Below are 21665 nucleotides of genomic sequence, written 5' to 3'. Positions count from 1 at the left end.
TGAACCAGAAACCCGAAGATCTTCCTCCTTCCCCCTTACCCCACAGCCATTTGCACCTAACCCTGAATCCCTCTGTTCTCTCCTTGACCTAGAGCCCAGGCCTCACCCTTGCCCACCTGGACTGCAGCCCTGGTTTTTCCTTCCTGGCCTCTCGCTCCGGTCCAGCCCCACAGAGGACAGTGAGGCCTCCCCCGTTTTATCTGATATTTTGAAAACTTTTTAACGGAGGTATACTGCATATGCAGGAAAACCACACAAATGACAAATACACAGCAAACACTCTGGTGTAAACAGCATTTGAACCCAGCCAGAAGTAGAACATCCCCCACATCCCAGAAGCCCCCCCCCCCCGCCCCCGAACTCCCTTCTTCACTGCCACCCAAGGATAACCATTCATTCATAACTTTACCACCACAGACTGGTTTTGCTGGGTTCTCACCTTACGTGAAGATTATATTGTATTTTAGTTGTTATGGACCAGACAACCAATCACACATTGTCCAAAATCCAAAAGGAACAGAGCGGTGCAAATAAAATCTTCACACCTGGTGGACACCTGCTCCCCCGCCTGAAGTACGTGGTCGGTGTAGAGAGGAGGGCTCCGCTGGCTTTTCTTCCCGGATTGGGGCACAGATGTCCCGTGCTGCTTCATTGCACTGCTAACCTCTCTTGGACACTTTTCCACACTGTTACTTAAAGAGCTTCCTTGGTGCTCTTCCTGGCTGCGGAGGATTCCGTAGTGTGTACCGGCCGTGACGTAGGCGGGCAGGACCTCAGCCGCAGATGTTCAGGTTGATTTCTCTTCCTTCGCTCCGGGGAAGAGTCCCATGATTTGTAACCTAGGTCTGGTGGTGAATAACCTGGTGTCATCTCTCTTGTGTGTCTGCGAGGCCAACACTCAGGAGCAAGTTTTCTGGGTCACAGGGTTCATATAACTCCGGTTTTGAGAAATGTGGCCCCACGTGCTTCCCTCGGGGTTGTCGCAATCCACACCCCTCCCGGCGGGCTGGGGAAATCCTTCTTGCTCCAGAGAACCCTGATCTGACCTTGACCCTCCTGCCTCCTGAAGACTCAAGGGATTGGAAGTGAGACTGAGCACCGCAGTGGGAGGGAACCACAGGGAAAAGTCCTGGCGGGGCAACACGACCTGGCCGAGGCTGGAGGGGTTCTCAGCGCCTTGCGGGAGCGGGGTCACCTTTTTTAGTCCTGAGGACAGAAGCAGCCACGCGGGAGGGTGCGGGCTGGGACAGGGGAGCGGCAGAATGCACTTTGTGTTTTCCGACTGTTTTCTCTCCCTCTCTCTCTGGTGGCCGCTTCCTTGGTGAGAATTCTGCACTCCGCCAAGATAGATCAGGTTCCCTAGAAATCCCAGCACTGATCACGGTTGTAATTAGGTGATTAGCTCATTCAGTGTGATACTGTTTTTGTGGGAGACGCCGTGCCGTTTTGTTCTTAGAGAAAATTCACATAGCATAAAACTCCCTGTTGTAAGCATCCATGGGTTTTTACGTTTTAGATAGTTGCCCATAGAAAACATTTTTCTGCGGTAGATGTGTTTGAGAGAACCCCCTACACGCCTGTGTGTGCTCACCACCCCGCCTTCACACCTCCCCTATGTTAACCCTTTGTCCTTCCACTGGGCCAGCAGTGTCTCCTGTGTCCCAGATAAATTAAGGAGAGCAAACGAGTGAGAACGCAGAGGGGATGAGAGCTGTGCGTGGAAGCCTGGCCAGAGCCCTCTAGTTGTGCAGCAACTTGGGGACCCAAGGACTCAAGCTCTCAAGGCCCAAGGACTCCTGGGGACATGGCTGGGACATGCTGAGAGTTGGGGAGGCAGGGCCTCAGGTGCTAGAGAGAAGCCACTCTGACTGGGAGACTTGCTGTCCTCTAGTCCTGCAGGACCTCAGGCAAATTGGGGACCCCTCTGGGTCTCTGTGGACCACCCCCCCAAGAAGGGCTGCTGGGCAGATGGCTCCACCAGCCCCGCCCCTTCCTTCTCTCTCTCCCTCTAAAGTTCATGTAATGAAATTTACCATTTCCGCCATTTTTAAACGCAGCATGAAGTGGCCATTACAAACACTGATGACATTGCGTAACTGGCCAGCACCTAGTTCCAGAATGTGTTCATCACCCCAGATGGAAACTGAACGCCTCAGGGGGTCAGTCCTGGTCGCTCCCTGCCCCCAGCAGCCACCAGTCTGCTTCCTGCCTCGGGCTTGATGCCTGCGGACAGTTCATATACACGGGCTCGCACAGTGTGGGGCCTTCAGCGACTGGCCCCTCTCCCAGAGCGCAGCGATTCCGAGGTTCATGCATGATGTCCCACAGAGCAGCACTCCGTTCCTTTCTATGGGGGGATAACATTCCTCTGTGAGGGACCCCAGCCTTCCTGTCTAGGACCTGTAGGGGTTGTGCAGCCTGGGCATTGCACATAGGGGTAAACTGAGTTTCAGAGGCCGAGTGGGAGGAGTCCAACCTGAAGGAACTCAGCTCCAGGCTCTTTTGTCCTCAGGAATCAAATCAGCTTGCTGTTAGCTGCTGGGGGCCCTTGGATGGGTCCCTTCAGGCCTCAGTTTCTCCCCCGAGTGCTGGGCGAGGATCGCAGTTGCAGCCTGCAATGTGGCAGGAGAGAGGGTGACCTTGAGGAAGGAGAAGGCTTCCCAGGGCCCTGGGACAGTGAGGCTGGGAGCACCGGGGCGATCAAGGTCAGAGAAGGTTTTTTGGAATGTGATCTCACGGCTGAGTAGGACACACTAAGAAAGAAACGGATTCCAGGGACCGGGAACCGCAGATACAGTGGCCTGCAGGTGGGAGGACGATGGTTTCCAAAGCCCCGTGTGGGACCCTCAAGGGTCTATGTACAGGGACGCTGGGTGTGCAGAGAAGCCCCTGGCCCATCTGACCCTGTTCCCTCAGCACCTCTGCCCAACCCCAGGACATGGCGGCTGTGGGGCCCAACCTGGGCCGAGTCCTCCCCGGATCATCCATCCTATTCCTGTGCGACATGCAGGAGAAGTTCCGCCATATTGCATACTTCCCCCAGATTGTCTCTGTGGCTGCCCGCATGCTCAAGGTACAGCCCCTCCTCACTCAGACCAGGAGTCCAGGCCCCCTGCCTCTCCTCCCTCAGACCAGGAGTCCAGGCCCCCTGCCTCTCCTCCCTCAGATCGAGGAGTCCAGGCCCCCAGCCCCTCCTTCCTCAGATCGAGGAGTCCAGGCCCCCTGCCTCTCCTCCCTCAGATCGAGGAGTCCAGGCCCCCAGCCCCTCCTTCCTCAGACACAAGAGTCCAGGCCCACAGCCTCCTCCTCCCTTAGACCCAGGAGTCCAGGCCCCCAACCCCCTCCTCCCTCAGACCCTGGAGTCTGACCCCACAGACCCCTCCCTCGGGCTCAGGCCTTTGTCTCTTTTTCTGGCACAGGTGGCCAGGCTCCTGGAGGTGCCTGCTGTACTGACAGAGCAGTATCCAGTAGGCCTGGGCCCCACGGTGCCTGAGCTGGGGGCTGGAGGCCTGCGGCCAGTGGCCAAAACTTGCTTCAGCATGGTCCCCGCAGTGCGGCAGGAGCTGGACACCCGGCCCCAGCTGCGTTCTGTGCTCCTCTGTGGCATCGAGACACACGCCTGCATCCTGGTGAGACCCCTCCTCCCACTAACTGCATCTTCCCTGCCCAGAACCCTCCGTCCTGGCAGGACCCCATCCCTGCAGGACCTGGGACCTTCATCCTTACTCAGGACCCCTGTCTGCCTGCTGCTCCCATCCTGCCCTGACCCAGCCCTCTCATCCCTGTTCCTGCCTGTGCCCCCAGAACACAGCCTTGGACCTCCTGGATCGCGGGCTGCAGGTCCACGTGGTGGTGGACGCCTGCTCCTCTCGCAAGTGAGCGGATCCTGCTGGGGGGACGCACATGGGGTACAGATGGGGTGCCCAGGAAGAACCGGGGAGTGGGGTCCCTCCTTAGCGTGCCAGGGACCCGGGTGGCCCGGCCAAGGCACCAACAGCCCTCCTGCCTCTCCCAGCCAGGTGGACAGGCTGGTGGCACTGGCCCGGATGCGGCAGAGTGGGGCCTTCCTCTCCACCAGCGAAGGGCTGATTCTGCAGCTCGTGGGAGACGCTGCCCACCCCCGGTTTAAGGAGGTACTGGCCCCGCACCCCGACCTCCCTCGCCTCCCTTTCCAGCACCCACCACCTATCAGTTGATAGAATACATCTGGGAACACGGCAGGCGGCCGCCTCCAGGCGAGCAAAGTTCTACATTCCTTGAGGGAAGCTGTTCGGGGGGCCAGAAGGACAGGAGAGCAGGAAAGCAAGCGAGGGGACTGGGAGGGCTAGGGTGCAAAAGAGGGGGGCTGTACGGGGTGGAGTGGGAGGCCTTCTGGGAAGGGGGGGCAGACAGGCACAAAGAGTCTGGCAGAGGCGCTGCCGATGGGAGCCCTGCGACCCTCTTCTCCGTCCATTCCTCCAGTCCCCGCAGCCACCACCGCTAGCCCTGAGGGTGGCAGGAGGCGCCTACCCCCCAAGGTCTGCCCTTTCCCTCCTCCTAGTTCAGTTCTATTGAGCATTTGTCAAGCACCTACTATGGGCCGGCCTCTGTGGCAGGCCCTGGGGTGACAGCCAAAGCCCGTCTGTCATCAGTTACACATTGTGGCCAGAAGCTAGAAGGGCATGTTCAGATTGTGTGAGGAATAAGATGGGTGCCGCTCGCAGGGAGGCCCTTCCCTGGGGTGGCCTTGAAGCAGAGACCTGAAGTCAGAGGAGCGGCCAGTCGTCCAAAGCATGTTCCTGGCAGAAGGAACAGCTAGGGCAGAGGCCTGGGGGTGGGGCTGAACTTGGCCTTATTCAGAGAACCGAGCAGGACATGGTAAGCGTGGGAGGAGGAGAGGCAGAGAAGAGCCGGAGCCCCCTCTTCTCACAGATTTGAGGGTTTTGCCCAAGGGAGCCGGCCATGGTCAGATCTGCAGTTTGGTTCTGGGTAGCCCGTGGATGTTGGGGGGTGGCAGGAAGGAGGGAGACCAAAGTGGGGGCAGTGGGGGTGCATTTGGGCTGATTTTTCTGGAGGCAAGCACCGTGGGGCCTGCTGGTGGGTGCGGTGTGGGGCTTTGGGGGAAGGCAGCCCTAGAAAGGGGGCTGAGCGTCTGTGCCCCTGTGGTCAACAGATTGGGGGAAGACCATTGTCAGTTTGAGAGGTCAGGTGGGGACCCAGGTCTAAGAGGCAGTTGGATCAATGAGTTCGGAGTTGAGGGGCAAGGCATGGGCTGGATTTGGAGGTTGAGAGGGATGGGAGAGGTGAGATTACTTAAGCAGGAGCTGGTATAGACAGGAAGCTCCAGGACAGGGCCTTGGTGCAAGCCCGCAAAGCAGACCAAGATGGCGGGTGATCAGGCGCTCACCCAGGCAGCCATGGTGGAGGGGCGCCCAAGGAGAAGTTTCGAGAAGAGGGAGTGGTTGGCTTGGCCAGTTGCTGCCAAGGGGGGCAAGGCATATGAAATGGAGATGTGCCGCTCCACATCAGTCACAGAGATGGGAACTCTTGACGCCTCCTGAACCCTCCTCTTCCCCCTACAGATCCAGAAGATCATCAAGGAGCCTGCCCAGGACAGCGGGCTGCTGGGCGTCTTCCAAGGCCCCAACCCCCTCTTCCGCTGAACTCCTCACCCCAAGACCACCCTCCTGTCAGCGGGACCTCAGTGGAATCGCTTCGCCCCCATCCTTGGCTCCCAAGAGTGGTGCAGTCCACCGGGAGTACCACCTCCTCTGGAGGGGAGGTGGAGCGCTACCTTGCCATTGGACCAAAGCGCCCGGAAATGCAAATAAGACTCCTGGAAGCTGGGTGGCGGTTGGCTGAGCTGAGCTGGGGGTGGGGCTAGGCCCCGGGCCACTTCACGGGGTGGGGAGGGGCAGGGGAGGGAGTGTCACAGGCTGTGGAACCCGGACTTGCAGAATAAACACTGATGTGGCTGTGGACCGAACCATTCGTGGACTTGGGGGGTGTCCCGGGAGCGAGTGGGGGCCGCGGGTGGGGGGAAGAGGGGTCCCAGCAGGTGGGGAGGGGGAGGTGCCTCTTCGCTCCCAGCCGGCGCCAGGCGAAGGCAGGCTGGCGGCGGCCGCATCTGCACGGGAGCCAGCGCGCATCTGCACCGACGGGAGCCGCCGGCCGGGTCGCACGCCCCACGCGCCGCCGGCCGCCCCCCACCAGCGCGCGCACACGCCCAGCTGCTTGGCTCGCAGACACGCGCTCGCTCTGCCTCCCCGGCCGGCCCCCCACGCCGTCGCCACCCCCGACGCCCCAAGGGTCCCGAATCCGGAAAGTGAGGTGAGCGCGACCGCACCCCGGTGCGGAGAGGGAAACTGAGGCACTGGGGACAAGGGGACGGGAGGAAGAAGAGACCGGCATGCGGATGGATGGATGGATGGATGGATGGCCGGGAAGGACAGACGGCTTCACCTGAGTGCTTCCTGCTCCCCTAAGACGCAGAAGCCTGGGATCCACATGGGGGCTCTCAGAATTCTGCAGCCGGCACGGAGACCTGGGGGCCCGGGCTCTACGGAGCCCCCAGGCAAGGGCCCCCAGGCAAGGCCCCTCAGCCCCTTGAGGTTTGCAGTCCTTGCTCCCCGCCCCCCCCCCACCTTGGAGACCTGAGAAGGCAACCTCTGAATCCCCCATAGACCCAGGCGTCAGAGCTCCCAACTAGCCCGCCCCCCACTGTGGAATCTGAGTCCCCCCACCCACCCCCGCCAATCCTGGGATCCCAGACCCCTCCCAGAAGTTCGGGTCCCCAGAACCCGGCGTCAGAGCGCCCAGCACCCCCTCTCCCCAGGAACCTAGGAGTCCCATCCTCCCCCCTCCTCCAGGAGCCCCCGGGACAAGCATCGGCGCCCCCGGCCCCCGCCTTCCGGATCCAGGTGTCCCCCCTCCTCACCCCCCAGCCTGATGCTTCGCGTCTCGGAGGCCGCGCTCGCGTCACCATGGCAACGGGAGTCTATTTTGCGCTGGGAACACACAGCTCCCGCTGCAGCGCCCCCCCCACCCCGCCCCTCCAACCCCGGCCTGAGTGAGAGTAGGGGGACCAGGGAGGAAGACTGGGGTCCGGGGTGGGGGGCACAGAGATACTCAGAGGGGAAGAGATCTGTAGATAGCAAACCTGGGAAAGAGATATACAGAGACAGAGACAGAGACAGAGACAGAGACAGAGAGGCAAAGAGATAGGGCTGTGGGGGTTGGGCGTTGGGGGGAGACACAGAGACAGGATGTAGAGAGACAGAGACAGACGGGGCAAAGGGAAGAAGGGACACAGAAAACTGAGACTCAGAGAACAGGACAGCACGTGGTGGGTGGGGAGGTGGACAGAGACTCAGGGACGCAGAGAAGCGATGAGATATGTAGAGACACAGGCTCGGAAGACCGTGACCCAGGGCAGATCCCGTCAGAGATGCGAGGGGCCTGCGGGGCCGGTGGGAGGCGGGGTCCGGGAGGAGAGGTGGGCAGGGAGATGCAGAGACACCCAGAGTCAGAGAGGCACAGAACACAGGAAGACCTGGGGATGGAGCGGGGGCGCAGGGACCAAGGCTGGGCAGGCCGCTGGATGCCCCTGGTGGAGGGTCCTCATCCCTGAGTCCCTGCTGCTGGGTGCCCAGTACTGGGATCCCTGCTGCCCATCTGGACCCCTCCCCTTCTCCCTCTGTTCTGCTGCAGTGGCCGGTGAACCCACATCCTCTCCTCCTCTTGCCTGCTTTCCACGTCCCTACCTCAAACCGTCCCCTCAACCCCAGATATGCCTCAGATCCCCTCCCTTTGCACGCCACCCAGACCCTGCATGTGTCCAGACCCTCTCTATGTGTCAATGCCCACCACGTACCCTCAGCCCCCCTCTGCTGCCACCTGCAAACCCCTCCAGCCCCCGGTTTCCCGAGGCCAGGTCTTCTCTTTCTGGGTCTTACTCTTCTGTGGGTCTCTGTCCTCCCCCACTCTCTCTCTCCGCGCTCTTTCTCGTTCTCTCTTGGCTTCTCAATCTCTGTATCCCACTTCCCAAGTGTCTTTGCCCCTCCTGTGAGTGTCCTCCTGTGAGTGTGTCGGTGCCGCTCCTATGAGTGTCTGTCTCCCCCCGCCCCCGCTTGCCCTCTGGGTCTCTGCCCCCATCTCTGTCCCCCTCTCCCTGGGTCTCTCTCCTCCTCTCTCTGCCTCTCCCCCCACCAACCTCCCGAGACTCTCTCCCTGTCCCTGTCCCTCCCCCCCATCCTCTCCATCTCTCATTCTCTGCAGCCACACATCTCAGGAAGGAGGCTACTCACCTGGCCCCACGCAGCCCCGGCCCCCATCCCCAGCTGGTGGGATGTGGAGTGTGGGGCACAGGACTATGCAGGCACTGTGAGGTCTCCAGGAGCCCAGGAACCGAGCAGGGCCTGCTCTGGAAATCCTTCTCGAGTCCGCTTCCCTGACCTCTGTCCACCTCTCAGGTCCTAGGCTAGTGCTGGGGTCCATAGCCCTGGCCCTTGGCTGCTGGGGATGCATGCTGCAGGAAGGAAGGACATTGGGGTGAAGGGCCCCCTTCCTCTCCAGCTGTGGGGGAGGAGAGTGCCTGTGGGGGGGTGCGAGAAGGCTGTGTCTGTGTGTGGGGGGTGTCACATGCATGCTTCCGGACCCCACCGCTGGGTGAGGGTGTGCTGGCCCCTGTGTGCACCCACAAGGCTGCCTGACCGTGGGCTGGCATGTGTCTGGTTGTGTGTCCGCATAGAGGTGACTTGGGCAGGTCCCTCGTTGTATTCCGGAATTGTGTGTGGTCCCCATGTGTCGCAGTGTCTGAGATTGTCTGGGTCTTGTGTACTGTGGGTGGAAATGCCCAGAAGTGCACAGCCGTGTGTCCACGTGGAGCTGTGTGCATGTGTTGGGAGGAGGCTACAGGTGCACCCACCAGGATGACATTGGGTGTCCTTGTGTGTTGTGTCTGCACACCATGCGGGTGTCCTCTGTTATTGTGTGTATACAATGCTGTGTGTGTTTATGTGTTGTTTTGTGTGAGGCAAGGTAAGAATGGGTCCCCCTGTATCCTTGTGTCCAGACAGGTCACTGTGTCCCTGGGTGTGTGTCCTCCTCCGTCCAGGAGGTGTAAGGCAGGGACAGGAGGCCATGACTCCCCCCACTGTAGATGTGCTGTGTGTACTGTGTCTGGGTGCATCACTGGGTCTGAGGGGATGGATGCCACGGCCCCCACTCCCCAGAGTTGTCAGTGGTGTGGAGTTGTGTCTTCCTGGGCATGTGCGTGCACGTGCAGTTGGAGGGGACAATGGGACTCTGTTAGCAGGGGGAAGAACTATGTCCATGGAGCTCAGCTGGAGGCTTGGCACAGAATGGGGACTGAGTGGGCAAACTGCTAGCCCATACAGCGCCTTTATGCCAATGACACAAAGGTACCCCCTGGCCCAACGTAGCTCCCCTGCGTCTGTGGTTTGGCAGGCAGATGGTAACCTTGCGTGAGTTCTAAAGGGTGCCCCTTCCCCCAGATGGATGCAGTCCCACCAGTACGCCTTAAGGAGGAGAGCCTGGCTGGATTCCAGCCTCTCAACCAGATCTTGCGCAGTGCCCAACCTGCCCAACCGTATGTGTGGCAGCCCTCAGTGAATGAAGAAATCCACATCACTGCATGCATGTGGATTCACTGATGAAAGGTGTGTGTCTGTATGCATGTCAACCCACGTTTCTCTGCATGGGATAAAGGTTCTACAGATGGCAGTGCCCTGAGACCTGAGTTTAGAGCCCAGCTCCAATGCTTGCGTGCTGTAGGCCTTGGGCAAATGATGGGACCTCTTGGAACCTCAGTGTTTTCATCTGAAGTGTGTGTGTATGAGAGAGAGAGAGAAGTACAAAGAGGGAGAGAGAGCAGTCCCACCTCTCACACTTCCTTTCAACATTCAGCCGTGCAGTAAATGTTTACCGAACACCTCCTGGGTCCGGCACCAGTGCTGGGTGCTGTGGGCACTACGGGGAAGAGCAGACAAAAGAGTCCACCGTTGCGGGGCTGATGATCTAGTGGGAGAGACAGACAATAAGTCCCGACACATATAATGTGGGAAGTAGAGATGCGAGCTATGACAAGACAGAAAGCAGGCATGGGGACCAGAGCGGCTGGAAGTCCTGCTTTATTTATTTTTTTAATTTTCAGCTGGCATTTCTTTCTTTTTTTTAAAGATTTTATTTATTTATTTATTTGATAGAGACACAGCGAGAGAGGGAACACAAGCGGGGGGAGTGGGAGAGGGAGAAGCAGGCTTCCCACCGAGTGGAGAGCACAACGCGGGGCTCGATGCGGGGCTCGATGCGGGGCTCGATGCGGGGCTCGATGCGGGGCTCGATGCGGGGCTCGATCCCAGGACCCTGGGATCACGACCTGAGCCGAAGGCAGACGCTTAACGACTGAGCCACCCAGGCGCCCCTGCTTTAGACAGGACAGGGAGGGCTCCGTGAGATGACCTGTGAGGGACACCTGAAGGAAGGAGGGGGCATAGACTGGTATGTGCAGCAAAGGGAGGGCCCAGGCGAAAGGAGCCACAGGTGCAGTCAGGAAGAAGGACTCCCTTGGGCTTGGGAAAGGCATGAAGGGACAGGAAAGGGAGGCTTCCCATGTTACCGCAGGCGTGGCAGGAAGGCAGTGGGCGGTTTCAGCAGAGGAGGGCTTGATGTCATCTGACCTATGTTGGTGTCTTTTTGTTTGTTTCCTAAAATTGTGGTAAAATACACCTAACTTAAAATGTACCATGTCAGCTATTTTTAAACTGTTTTAAGGGTTCAGTTCAATGATACCTAGGACATTCATCACCACTATCTCATGTAGAATATCTTCATCCCCCCAAAGCAGTCCCTCCCCACTCTTCCCGACCCCCAGCCCCAGGCAGCCACTAATCCGCTGTCTGGCTTTATGGCTTTTCCTACTGTGGACATCTGAGATACATGGGATCACACCGTATGTGACCTCTTGCGTCCGGCTTCCTTCCCCTGATGTTTAGAGGCTCACCCACGAGGCAGCGTACCAGGGCTCCTTTAAGGCTGAGTAACGTTTCCTTCTCTGGACAGACCACATTGGCTTATCTGTTCCTCCGTTGAAGGCCATCTGGGTGGCCTTTGGGGATATTACGAACCGTGTTGCTATGAACGTTCGTGTGGAAGTTTTTGTGTGAATGCACGTTTCCAGTTCTTAGGAGTGGAATTGCCGGGTCATGTGAGAACTGTTTGACTTTTGAGGAACCACCAGACGGCTGTCCGCAGTGTGGGCTAAGCCGCTTCTAAGATGCCTATGAAACACCTGGACTGACGGGTTCTATTTTTTTTTTTTTTTAAAGATTTTAATTATTTGACAGAGAGAGATCACAAGTAGGCAGAGAGGCAGGCGGTAGGGGGGGGATGCAGGCTCTCCACTGAGCAGGGAGCCCCATGTGGGGCTTGATCCCAGGACCCTGGGATCATGACCTGAGCCAAAGGCAGAGGCTTAACCCACTGAGCCACCCAGGCGCCCCAGGAGTGATGGGTTCTAGCCCAGAGTGCAGGGGAGGGGCTGAGCGGGAGCTAAAGGGAGAGTTGAGGCCCCAGGCGGGAGGGGAGCCAGCTGCGCGTGGGGAGCCTCAGCTCCCAGGACCCTCTCTCCACGCCAGCCCCTGCGACTTGTGGGGGTAATGGTGTGGTCCCCAGACACAGAGGCGCTCAATGGAAAGGAGCACATGACAGTACTACCCTGTGGCGCTTACTGGATTAGTCCTACCCACCCTCCCATCCCCTTGCGCCGCTTTCCTTGAGCCGTGACTTCTTCAGGATTTCTTAATACACTTCACGGCAGCGTGCCCCGCGCCTCACACGGGCTTCTGTCTGCGCGCTGGTCCTCTCCCGCCGCTGGACCCTGAGCCCCGTGGAGGCGGGGACCCCGTGGGTCAGCCACCGCGGTCTCCTCGGGGCTCAGTCCCCTCGAGGCTCAGTCGGCGCGGCGGGCGGCCTCCGTGCCTGGGCGGGTGGGGGCAGACCCGCCCCCTCTGCCCCGCCCCCCGCCATCCGCCGCGGCAAACACCGGTGCGCCCGCGTGCACAGTCCGCCTCCTGGCGACAGGCCCGGCTGCTCCGGACTCCTTCCACAGGTTAACCCTGCTCATCCTCGTAACCGCCCTCTGAGAACCATCCTTACCCCCATTTTACCCATGGGGAAACTGAGGCACGGGAATTTTAGGTAAGAGCCTTGCAGTGTCAGGCAGCTGGCACACGGTGGCGTTCTGCCACCCTGCCTCTCCCGCTGTGGCCGAGACGCTCCGGGCCTGCAACTGGGAGAGCGTCTCTGTGTGCGTGTGTCTCTGCGTGAGCCTCTGTGTGCGTGTCTCTGTGTGAGAGAGACACAGAGACAGGGCAAATGAGGGAGGAAGGAAGAGGCAGAGAGACAGACGCTTGAGACCCCTGGATTACCCGACCTAAATGGAAGAGAAATCAGCCTTTGGGGCGGCTGAGGACCGCCCGGGTCTAAGCCAGCCACTCTCCGTCGGGCTCAGTTATGGCCCCAGGGGGACATTTGGCAATGCCCAGAGGCATCTTACGCTGTCCGCATGTGGAGAATGCGAATTCTCCTGGCACCCAGTGGCCGCACCACCTGGGTCCACGGGCCTGGTCTATAAACTCAGATTCTCAACTCCGATCTCTCTCTCTCTCTCCCCTCACCCACCCCTCCCTCTCTCCTTCCCCATCTCCCCTGCTCCTCCCATCTGGTCCACCGCACTTCTGTCTGCATTCCCTCCTCCACCCGCACCGACCCACCCCACCGCCCTCACCGCTCCTCCTCCCCCAATCTCCCACGGCCGCCCCCTCCGCCCCCTCCGCCCCCTCCGCCCTTGCCCTCCCTCCTTCCCTCCCCTGCATGCTTGCTTCTCCCCTCATCACACCTTGCTTCTGGTGTCCGTCCGTCTTTATTTCCGCTCACCCCTCTGCTATCTCCGACGACCTCCCCAATCTCTGCTCCTGCCCTCATGGCTCACTGTGATCCTTTCCCCGTCTGCGCGTTACCATTTCCATCCTCCCCGGCCGCGTCTGGGCATATCTCCGTCCCCACCACGGATGCCCTCCACCGCCCTGTGGGGCTGCTCACCTTGGGCTCATGCATCTCCCGCTTCGTCCATCCATCCTTTCGCTCTCCTAATGCTTGTCTTCCTCCATCCTTCCACCTCCCCTCGGCCCGCCTGCCTCACCCTGTCCGGCCACCCATTCCCCACATCTTGCACTTCCGGCCGTCTCTCTCGCGCCCCCGCTCCCGCCTTGCTTCTCCCCCCAGCCTGGCGGCCCCATGCCGTCCCTCCTGCTCCTCGGGACCCTCCTGCTCCTGGCCTCGACCGCCCGCGAGGCCGGGGCGCGCCCGTCCAACGCCACAAGCGCCGAGCCGCCGGGCCCACTGCCCGCCCTGCTGGCGCACCTGCGGCGCCTGACCGGGGCGCTGACCGGCGGCGGGGGCACTGCGGGCCCGGGCGCCAACGGCACCAGGACCAGCCCCGCGAGCGGGACAGGCGCGGCGGCGCGGGCGCCCCCTCCCGCCGAGCTCTGCCACGGATATTACGACGTCATGGGCCAGTACGACGCCACTTTCAACTGCAGCACGGGCTCCTACCGCTTCTGCTGCGGCACCTGCCACTACCGCTTCTGCTGCGAGCATCGCCACATGCGCCTGGCGCAGGCCTCCTGCTCCAACTACGACACGCCGCGCTGGGCCACCACGCCGCCGCCGCTGGCCGGGGGCGTCGGGGGTGCTGGGGGTGCGGGAGGGGGGCCGGGTCCCGGCCAGGCCGGGTGGCTGGAAGGGGGCCGGGCGGGGGGCGCAGCGGGGCGCGGGGGCGAGGGCCCCGGGGGCAGCACGGCCTACGTGGTGTGCGGGGTCATCAGCTTCGCCCTGGCGGTGGGCGTCGGCGCCAAAGTGGCCTTCAGCAAGGCGTCCCGTGCTCCCAGGGCGCATCGGGAGATCAACGTGCCCAGGTATGTGAGCGCTGAGGCCCTAGCCTCATGGGGTCTGGGGGCGGGGCCTGGGCGGTGAGAGGTGGAGCCACCTGGAGAGGGCGTGGCTACAGGGGTGCGGGCCTGTTCAGAGACCAAGGAGGCCACCGGGAGCCTGGGGGTCGCCACCGAGCCTTGGGAGATGGGCGGGCACTAAGAATAGATGCGACAGAACGCGCCTGGCTGCGGAGTGACGGGTGAGGCTCAGGCCTTCATTCATCCAACAGATTATTTTTTGAGGACTTTCTGTGGGTCAGGAGCTGGGGATACCGCAGTGATCAAGACAAGGTCCCCGCTCTGCTGGGTGAACCCGACTTCCAACCCCGGGTCTGCTGCCTGCGAGCTGTGCGACCCTGGGCCTGTCCCTCCGTTTGCTTGTACAATGGGCCTAAGAACTGTTCCCCATCCATTCAGACTGTAGCGAGGATGAACTGAACTGATTCATGTCGAGCCCTGGCACATGGCGAGCCCTCAGTAACTGTTGGCTGCCATTACCATTAAACGTTAGTGGCGGACATATGCAATATAATTTTAGGTGTTGATAACCGTTGTGAAGAAAAGAAAGCAGCATAACAGGTAGAGAGTGGCCCGAGGGTGTTGCTTGATGCGAAGTGGTCAGCAGAGGCGTGAAGGGAAGGAGCAACTCCTCCAGGGATCTGTGGGAAGGGCACTCCTGGCGGACGGAACAGCGCGTGCCAGGGCCCTGGTGGGAGTACTTGCAGGACAGGGAAGGGGCCCATGAAGCCACAGAGCAGAGGGCACGGAGCAGGTTTATTCTGAGAGTGATGGGGGAGCTTCTCGGGGGCCCTGAGTTCCGCGGCGTGAAACCGTCTGGTCATTGCAAGAGTCCCCGGGCTGCGTGTGTGCGGCCGGACTGCAGGGGACAAGGGTGGGCGCGGGAGACCGGTCAGGACACTAGCAATGAGCCGGGTGAGAGCAGGTACCGGGAGCAGCACCGGCGGTGAGAAGTGGTCCGCTGGGGATTTATTGTAGAGGTCGAATCTGCAGGATTGCTGAGGGGCATGAAAGAAAGAACACAGGAGTCCGGGATGATTGTAATGTTTTCGGTCGTATAACTAGACGACTGGGGCGTACTTTACCGCCATGGGACGACTGTAACGGAACAGGAGTGAGGTCCCAGGCTCAGGGGAGCAGAGGCGGGGGGGTGGGGAGGCACGGTGTGGGAAGCACCACAGAGGGGTTGGGTCCAAATGAATTGAGGCAGGGGCTGCTTCAAGCAAGAAACGCGGTTGGAGGAGCATTTGGGGCGGGCGGCGCCCAGACGGACATTAGCGATGCGTGCGGCTACCGGCGAGGAGCCGGGCCGGACTGACTCCCGCAGAGGGCGGAACAGGGAGAGATGGGAAGCCTGGGCGCTCCTCTGCCTGCCCCACCCCGTCCCCAGGCCGCTGCTAACCGTCGCTCTGCCCCTCTAGGGCTCTGGTGGACATTTTGAGGCATCAGGCGGGGCCCGGAACCCGCCCGGACCGGGCACGAAGCAGCTCCTTGACCCCAGGGGTCGGAGGCCCCGACAGCATTCCCCCAAGGACGCCCAAGAACCTCTACAACACCGTAAAGCCCTCCAATCTCGGTGAGTGGAACCTGGGAGTCGGGGCTGCAGCAGCTGCCTCTGGCCGCGCCCACCAGTCCTGTAGCCCCGCCCTCCACGGCACCTCCCGCGGCCCAGGCCCCGCCTCCAGCACTGTAGCCCCACCCTCCCCGATAGCCCCGCCTCCCGCGCCCCGCCCCCAGTCCCATCCACCGGCCTCTGCCATCTCAGAACCATCATGGGTGGGTGTCACGGACGCCGCAGAGATTTAAATTTCGACATTCGCAGCCCCTGCGCTTGAGAAAGTCCGTGTCTGAGCTCCCAACAGCCAAAGTCACAAAGTTCCTAACAATTGAATTAGAATGTGTCCCGAACCAGACAGCCTGGGTTTGAATCCTAACTCTGCCACTGCTGACCTGGGGCAAACCATTTCACCTGTCTGGGCCTCAGTGTCCTCACCCATAAAACCAGGAGCGCGACAGCACTCACCTCACAGGGTTATTGTGAAGGTCAAAGGAACTAATGACCGAAGGCTGAGAGCAATGCCTCCCACAGAAAAAGCGCCATATAGATATGAGCAGTTGTTAGTGTTACTCTTAGATTTTATGATGAGCTCATCAGTGGAGAAGTCCAGGGAGCTGTAGTGGGTTAGAGGAGGAGGAAGACTTCCCACAGGCAAGGCTGTTTGAGTAGTGGCCTGGAGGGTGAGGGGATTACTTGGGTCAACGGAGCTCTGGGCCGCTGCAGCAGAGTTTGCTGGGTCAGGGAGAGGGTGTCGGGAAGGACCTGAGCACCAGGCTGGGCTGAAGAGCTCTGCCTTTGTCCTGATGGCAGTGGGAAGCCACCGTGGAGCTTAGAGCAGTGAGTGGAAGAATGATTTTTCTGGAATCCATGTGAAAGGGAAGAGATGAGAGGAAGAGGCTGGATGGTACTCCAGGCTGTACAGGACAAGGCCTGAACTGGGGTCAGAAATGGAGGGGAAGAGGTGGGTTTGAATAGTAGTAAAAAGGAGAAGACATTTGAGGTGGATCTTGAGGTATGAGTAGGAGTTCTTCAGGCAAAGAAGGAGAGGAAGGAATTCAAGGCAGAGAAAATATCGTAATAGCATGTGCAAAGGCCCAGTGACAGGACTGAGCTAGGCTCCTTCAGGCAAGCCATCAGCTGAGGCCAATCTAAGCCAAGTAATTCCTGGCTTCAATTTTTTTTTTTTTAAAGATTTTATTTATTTATTTCACAGAGAGAGAGAGCACAAGCAGGGGGAGAGGCAGAGGAGGAGGGAGAAGCAGGCTCCTGCAGAGCAGGGAAAGCCTGATATGGGACTCGATCCCAGGACTCTGGAATCATGACATGAGCTGAAGGCAGCGGCTTAACCCACTGAGCCACCCAGGTGACCCTCCTGGCTTCAGTTTTGTCCTGTGGGTGAGAGACAGACATGGAAAGAGTTTGCAACAGCAGATGTGGGTGTTGGGAGTACAACCCTGGGGGGCTGATCTTGAAGATGGCGTTGGCTAGATGGCCAGAAGGCTGATTTAATGATACAGGAGGGAAAGGCAGGTCAGAGCGGAGATTCAGGACGTGGGAGGGAATCAGAGCCAGGGACCGAGTGGACATGAGTGGAAATCCTTCCACAAGACCAGGACAGCAGTGCCAGCGGGGGGCGGGCGACAGCAGTGACACCATTCCCTTCTTGGTCCCCACAGATAATCTGCACCACAATTACCTGCACCTCAACGTCAACAGCCCCAAGCACCATGCTGCCACGATGGGTACGGACAGGGGCTGGGCTGTGGGGAGGACAAGGCTCCTTTCCTTTCCTGCCTTAAATTGAGCCTGAGCTGGGGGCCCACAGCAGAGCGGGTGTGAGACCCTGTGAGCCTTGACCTCCCAGTCTAGCCAGGTAACCAAGCTAGCCTTGGTTTCCCAGTTGGGACACCAGAAGTGGTCATGTCTCTCCCACCTGGGTTGATGGGATGATGCACGGAGTGGACTGCCCCTCCCACCTGGGGCCAGGCCCATAGCACGTGCTGAGCAGGCGCTGGTTGCCTCTCTTCCTGTGCCCTGACCTGCTTCCCCAGCTATGAGCCTGTCTCCTGCGGCGGGAGAATGAGTACAGGGCTGGACTGCTGGGGCTCTGAGGGGCTGGAATCCCCTAAGGGGCTGGGGGCTGGAACTGCGGGGTCTGAGGGAGGAGGGGCTGGACTGACCCTGGCCACGCCCCTCTGCCCCAGACTGGCGCGCCGCTCCACCACCCAGCCCCTCCTTGCACTACTCCACACTCTCCTGCTCACGGTCCTTCCACAACCTCTCGCATCTGCCCCCGTCCTACGAGGCCGCTGTGAAATCCGAACTCAACCGCTACTCCTCCCTCAAGAGACTGGGTGAGTGCCAGGAAGGGGAAGGGCACAGGCAATGGGGCAGGGTGAAGAGCCAGGACCTGGGTTCAGAGCGGCCCAACTGACGCTGAAGGTGTTTTTTAAAAATGCAGATTCATGCCCTCCTAAGAGCTACTGTATTCATCAGGACCTGTACTTACAATTAACAGAAACACAACTTAAGCCAAAAAAAAAAAAAAAAAAAAAAAAGGATGACTACATTAGCTGGATAATGGAAAGTCTCTATGAGATTCAGGTATGGCTAGATCCAGGAATTCAAAAGCTGTCTCCAGGATTCTATTTCTCTCAGCTATACTAAATGATGGGCTGGCTTCATTTTCAGACAGATTCTTCCTTAGCGGTGGCAAAGACTGACGTGAGGAATTTCAGGGTGCCATTCTGCTGGCAGAAAAGCATTCTTCCCAATGATTCCAGCAAAAATCCCAGGTCTGGAGTGTACTGGCCCAACCTGGGTCACATGCTTGTGACTCCGGATATTTTTGGTCAGTGGGAGTAGCCTTCAAACATTTTAAACTGAGAGCCCTGTTAAGAAATACTTTTTATGCTATGACCCACGAGACACATATATCTATGCATATTTTTTAGTTACAGGAAAAATTTGAAATTTGTTATTATGAACATTTTCAAACATACCCAGCATTAGAGGAAATTGTAAAATGAATGCCCATGTTCCCATCACTCAGCTTAAGATGAGCAATATTTTGTTAATCTATACTCCCTTTACCCCAGTTTTTCGTGGATTATTTCATTTTTTTTTACTTTTTTTTTAAGATTTGTTTATTTAGAGAGAGAGAGAAAGAAAGAGAGGGAGAGTGGAGAGGAGCAGAGGGAGAGGGAGAGAGAATCTTAAGCTGAATCCAAGCTCAGCGTGGAGTCCACGCGGGCAGGGCTCAGTCCCACAGCCCTAGATCAGGATCTGAGTGGAAACCAACATTTGGATGCTCAACCCGCTATGCCACTCTGGCACCCCTTTGCTGGATTATTTTAAAACAAACCGTAGGTACCGTCACTGCATCCATTAATATGTCAGTAACACAAATATACCTGAAATAAAAAATTTATGAACAGGTACTCACCCTTTTCCCCCTATTATGTAGATGCTTTTTTTTTTTTTTTTTAAGATTTTATCTATTTCTTTGACAGAGAGAGTGAGTGAGATTACAAGCAGAGGGAGCAGCAGAGGGAGAGGGAGAACAGGGAGTCCCATGCAGGGCTTGATCCCAGGACGCTGGGATCATGACCTGAGCCGAAGGCAGACGCTTAACCGAATGAGCCCCCCAGACGCCCCTGGATACCTTCTTTTTTATATAATTTTTAAAAATATTTTTCCCCACCACTCTCCTTAATTTTTTAATTGATTTTTTTAAAGTGATATCTATGCCCCATATAGGGCTCAAACTCAGGACCAGGAGATGAAGACTGGAAGGCTTTACCAACCGAGCCAGCCAGGCGCCCCTGTGTGGATGCATTCTGATAATTTTTAAATTCTATTTCATTTTCAAAATACCAGTCACCATCCACAAAACTGACTTCATAACCCACGAAGAGGTGACATCTCCAAGTTTTGTGCGGGGTGAGAAACGAAGTCCCTCCATCTACCGGCCCGCCATCCTGAGCAGGGCCTAGGAATCTGCATTCTGGTCACACAGGCAGCCTGATGGTTCTGACTCATTACAATGTGGGACTCACCCACCTGTGCCCAGGCTAATAATGACCAGGGCGCTCCGGTGATGCCCAGGGCCCTCGTGGGGGTGGGACATACCGAAGCCAGGGGACGGGGGAGCTTCTGGGCTGGCTGAAGACTCACCCCTCTGGCTTCTCCCCCCCCCCCAGCTGAGAAGGATCTGGACGAGGCCTACCTGAAGCGCCGGCCCCTGACAGAGATGCCCCGGGGGACGCTGCCCCTGCACGCGCTGCGGCGGCCCGGCACGGGGGGCGGCTACCGCATGGACGCCTGGGGCGGCCCGGAGGAGCTGGGCCTGGCGCCCGCGCCCAACCCGCGCCGGGTCATGTCCCAGGAACACCTGCTGGGCGACGGAGGCCGCTCGCGCTACGAATTCACCCTGCCGCGCGCGCGCCTGGTGTCGCAGGAGCACCTGCTCCTGTCGTCGCCCGAGGCCCTGCGCCAGAGCCGGGAGCACCTGCTGTCGCCGCCGCGAAGCCCCGCGCTGCCCCCGGAGCCCGGCGCCCGCGCCGGCCTGGCCGCGTCCCACTCCAACCTGCTACTGGGTCCCGGGGGGCCGCCCACGCCGCTGCACGGGCTGCCCCCGCCGCCCGGCCTGCACGCACACCACCACCACGGCCTGCACGGCTCCCCGCAGCCCGCCTGGATGTCGGACGCCGGCGGGGGAGGGGGCACGCTGGCGCGCAGGCCGCCCTTCCAGCGCCAGGGCACGCTGGAGCAGCTGCAGTTCATCCCGGGCCACCACCTGCCGCAGCACCTGCGCACCGCCAGCAAGAACGAGGTGACGGTCTGAGGCCAGGCCCGGGGGCTGGCGGGCTGCGGCCTCGCAGGCCCCCACCCCAGCCGGGATCCCCCAACACACTCGAGGGGCCTGGGACCCGGGAGCAGCCCGTGCGCGGGACGGGGTGGGGGTGGGGGGCTGCCTCCGAGGACGCTGCTTTGGATGAACTCATCACTGGAGATGAAACCTCCTTCTGGGATGTCGTGGTAGATCCCTCCTCCTATGTCACTGTTTGAGGCAAGGCCTCTTTCCCATGACGTTATCACAGAGGAAGAGCCCTGCCCGTGAAGTCATCACTAGTGAAAATGTCTGTGTTCTGTGATGTCATCACAGGGACAACACCTTCTTCCCATGAATCCATCACAGAGGAACAGGCCCACCCCTGAGGTCATCGCTAGAGGCCATGTCTCTGTTCCATGAAGTCATCACAGACTTTCTCCCTGTGATGTCACAGCAGAGACAATGCCTTGTCCTATGACATCATCCCTAGAAACAAAGATTCCTTCCTGTGAATGTCACTGCAGAGACACATCTCACCCTGATGATGTCATCTCTGGCACCGAAAGGCCTCTTTTGACATCATCAACACCAGAAAAATATTTCCTTCCAGAGAAGATGTCTCTGTCTATGATGTTGTCACTACAGACAAAGCCATCTTCCTAGGACACATCACAGGGGAGAGGCCTTGCCAACTGTGTCCTCCCTACAAGTAAGACCTTTCCAGGACACTGTCACAGGGACTCTGCCTCCTTCCTGTGACACCATCTTCAGAGAAGGTGCCTTGCCCTATGACATGATCAGAAGGACTGTGCCTCTTCCTGTAATGTCATCACCAGGGAGGACAGCCCGCTTTTGGGACACCTCCAGGATGAGGGCCCTTCTGCGATCTCACCTCTGGACTCTGCCTGTTCTGGGGTCATGCTCTAAGATGCCTCCATGCCATGAGAAGGCAGGGCAGGCCCTGGATCCATGGCAACCCTGGGGTCACCCAAGAAGGTGCCCTGACCTGAGGAGTTGTCTAAGGGATTGTCTCACTGGGGAGGCAACCCCAACTGCAGAAGTCTCCACCGAGATGATGATCTGACTGTAGGTTGTTGGCAGCCGGCCCCCACTGAGGCTCCGTCCCAACGCTGTGATGTCATCACCAGAGACACTGCCTGCTCTGGAGGGCCGTCACTTGTGATGGTGTTACCAGAGTTTCTGCCTTGTCCTGCCATGACTTAACGTGGTCACTCCTTTCCCTGACACCAGGGACACCCCCTGC

General features: G+C 59.1%; 2 protein-coding genes across 4 annotated transcripts; both read left to right on the top strand.

Moving 5' to 3' along the window:
- Positions 1-376: 376 nt before the first annotated feature.
- On the top strand, positions 377-5909 carry LOC111139583 (isochorismatase domain containing 2). 2 transcript variants are annotated; one of them, XM_022491911.1, is made up of 5 exons: positions 377-3073; positions 3420-3629; positions 3805-3875; positions 4016-4133; positions 5562-5909. In XM_022491911.1, the coding sequence occupies exons 1-5, from the start codon at positions 2939-2941 to the stop codon at positions 5640-5642; spliced, it is 615 nt and encodes a 204-aa protein (XP_022347619.1). In that variant the 5' UTR covers positions 377-2938; the 3' UTR covers positions 5643-5909. The 2 variants fall into 2 exon arrangements, with proteins under 2 accessions (XP_022347619.1, XP_022347620.1); XM_022491912.1 differs by lacking the exon at positions 3420-3629 and having other exon boundaries at positions 5562-5888.
- A 7387-nt stretch (positions 5910-13296) lies between these two features.
- LOC111139575 (shisa family member 7) lies at positions 13297-20413 on the top strand. Of its 2 annotated transcripts, XM_022491894.1 has the most exons (5): positions 13297-13976; positions 15431-15585; positions 17244-17309; positions 17772-17921; positions 19770-20413. In XM_022491894.1, exons 1-5 carry the CDS (start codon positions 13297-13299, stop codon positions 20411-20413), a joined length of 1695 nt encoding a protein of 564 aa, XP_022347602.1. The 2 variants fall into 2 exon arrangements, with proteins under 2 accessions (XP_022347602.1, XP_022347603.1); XM_022491895.1 differs by lacking the exon at positions 17244-17309.
- The last annotated feature ends 1252 nt before the right edge of the window (positions 20414-21665 follow it).

The sequence above is a fragment of the Enhydra lutris genome, unplaced genomic scaffold (genome assembly GCF_002288905.1).
Source record: "Enhydra lutris kenyoni isolate GAN:26980312 unplaced genomic scaffold, ASM228890v2 scaffoldscaffold111, whole genome shotgun sequence".
In the NCBI taxonomy this organism is placed as follows: Eukaryota; Metazoa; Chordata; class Mammalia; order Carnivora; family Mustelidae; genus Enhydra; species Enhydra lutris.
Note: the sequence above shows the minus strand (reverse complement) of the source record. Positions and strands in the feature narration are given on the sequence as shown.

What these genes read in the sequence shown, in the direction of transcription:
- LOC111139583 (XM_022491911.1), top strand. Translation starts at nt 2,939, where the DNA reads ATGGCGGCTGTGGGGCCCAACCTGGGCCGAGTCCTCCCCGGATCATCC. An exon ending in GACGCCTGCTCCTCTCGCAA is followed by an intron (nt 3,876 to 4,015) that starts GTGAGCGGATCC and finishes TGCCTCTCCCAG; the next exon opens with CCAGGTGGACAGGCTGGTGG. An exon ending in CCCACCCCCGGTTTAAGGAG is followed by an intron (nt 4,134 to 5,561) that starts GTACTGGCCCCG and finishes TTCCCCCTACAG; the next exon opens with ATCCAGAAGATCATCAAGGA.
- LOC111139575 (XM_022491894.1), top strand. Translation starts at nt 13,297, where the DNA reads ATGCCGTCCCTCCTGCTCCTCGGGACCCTCCTGCTCCTGGCCTCGACC. An exon ending in CGTAAAGCCCTCCAATCTCG is followed by an intron (nt 15,586 to 17,243) that starts GTGAGTGGAACC and finishes TGGTCCCCACAG; the next exon opens with ATAATCTGCACCACAATTAC. An exon ending in CTCCTCCCTCAAGAGACTGG is followed by an intron (nt 17,922 to 19,769) that starts GTGAGTGCCAGG and finishes CCCCCCCCCCAG; the next exon opens with CTGAGAAGGATCTGGACGAG.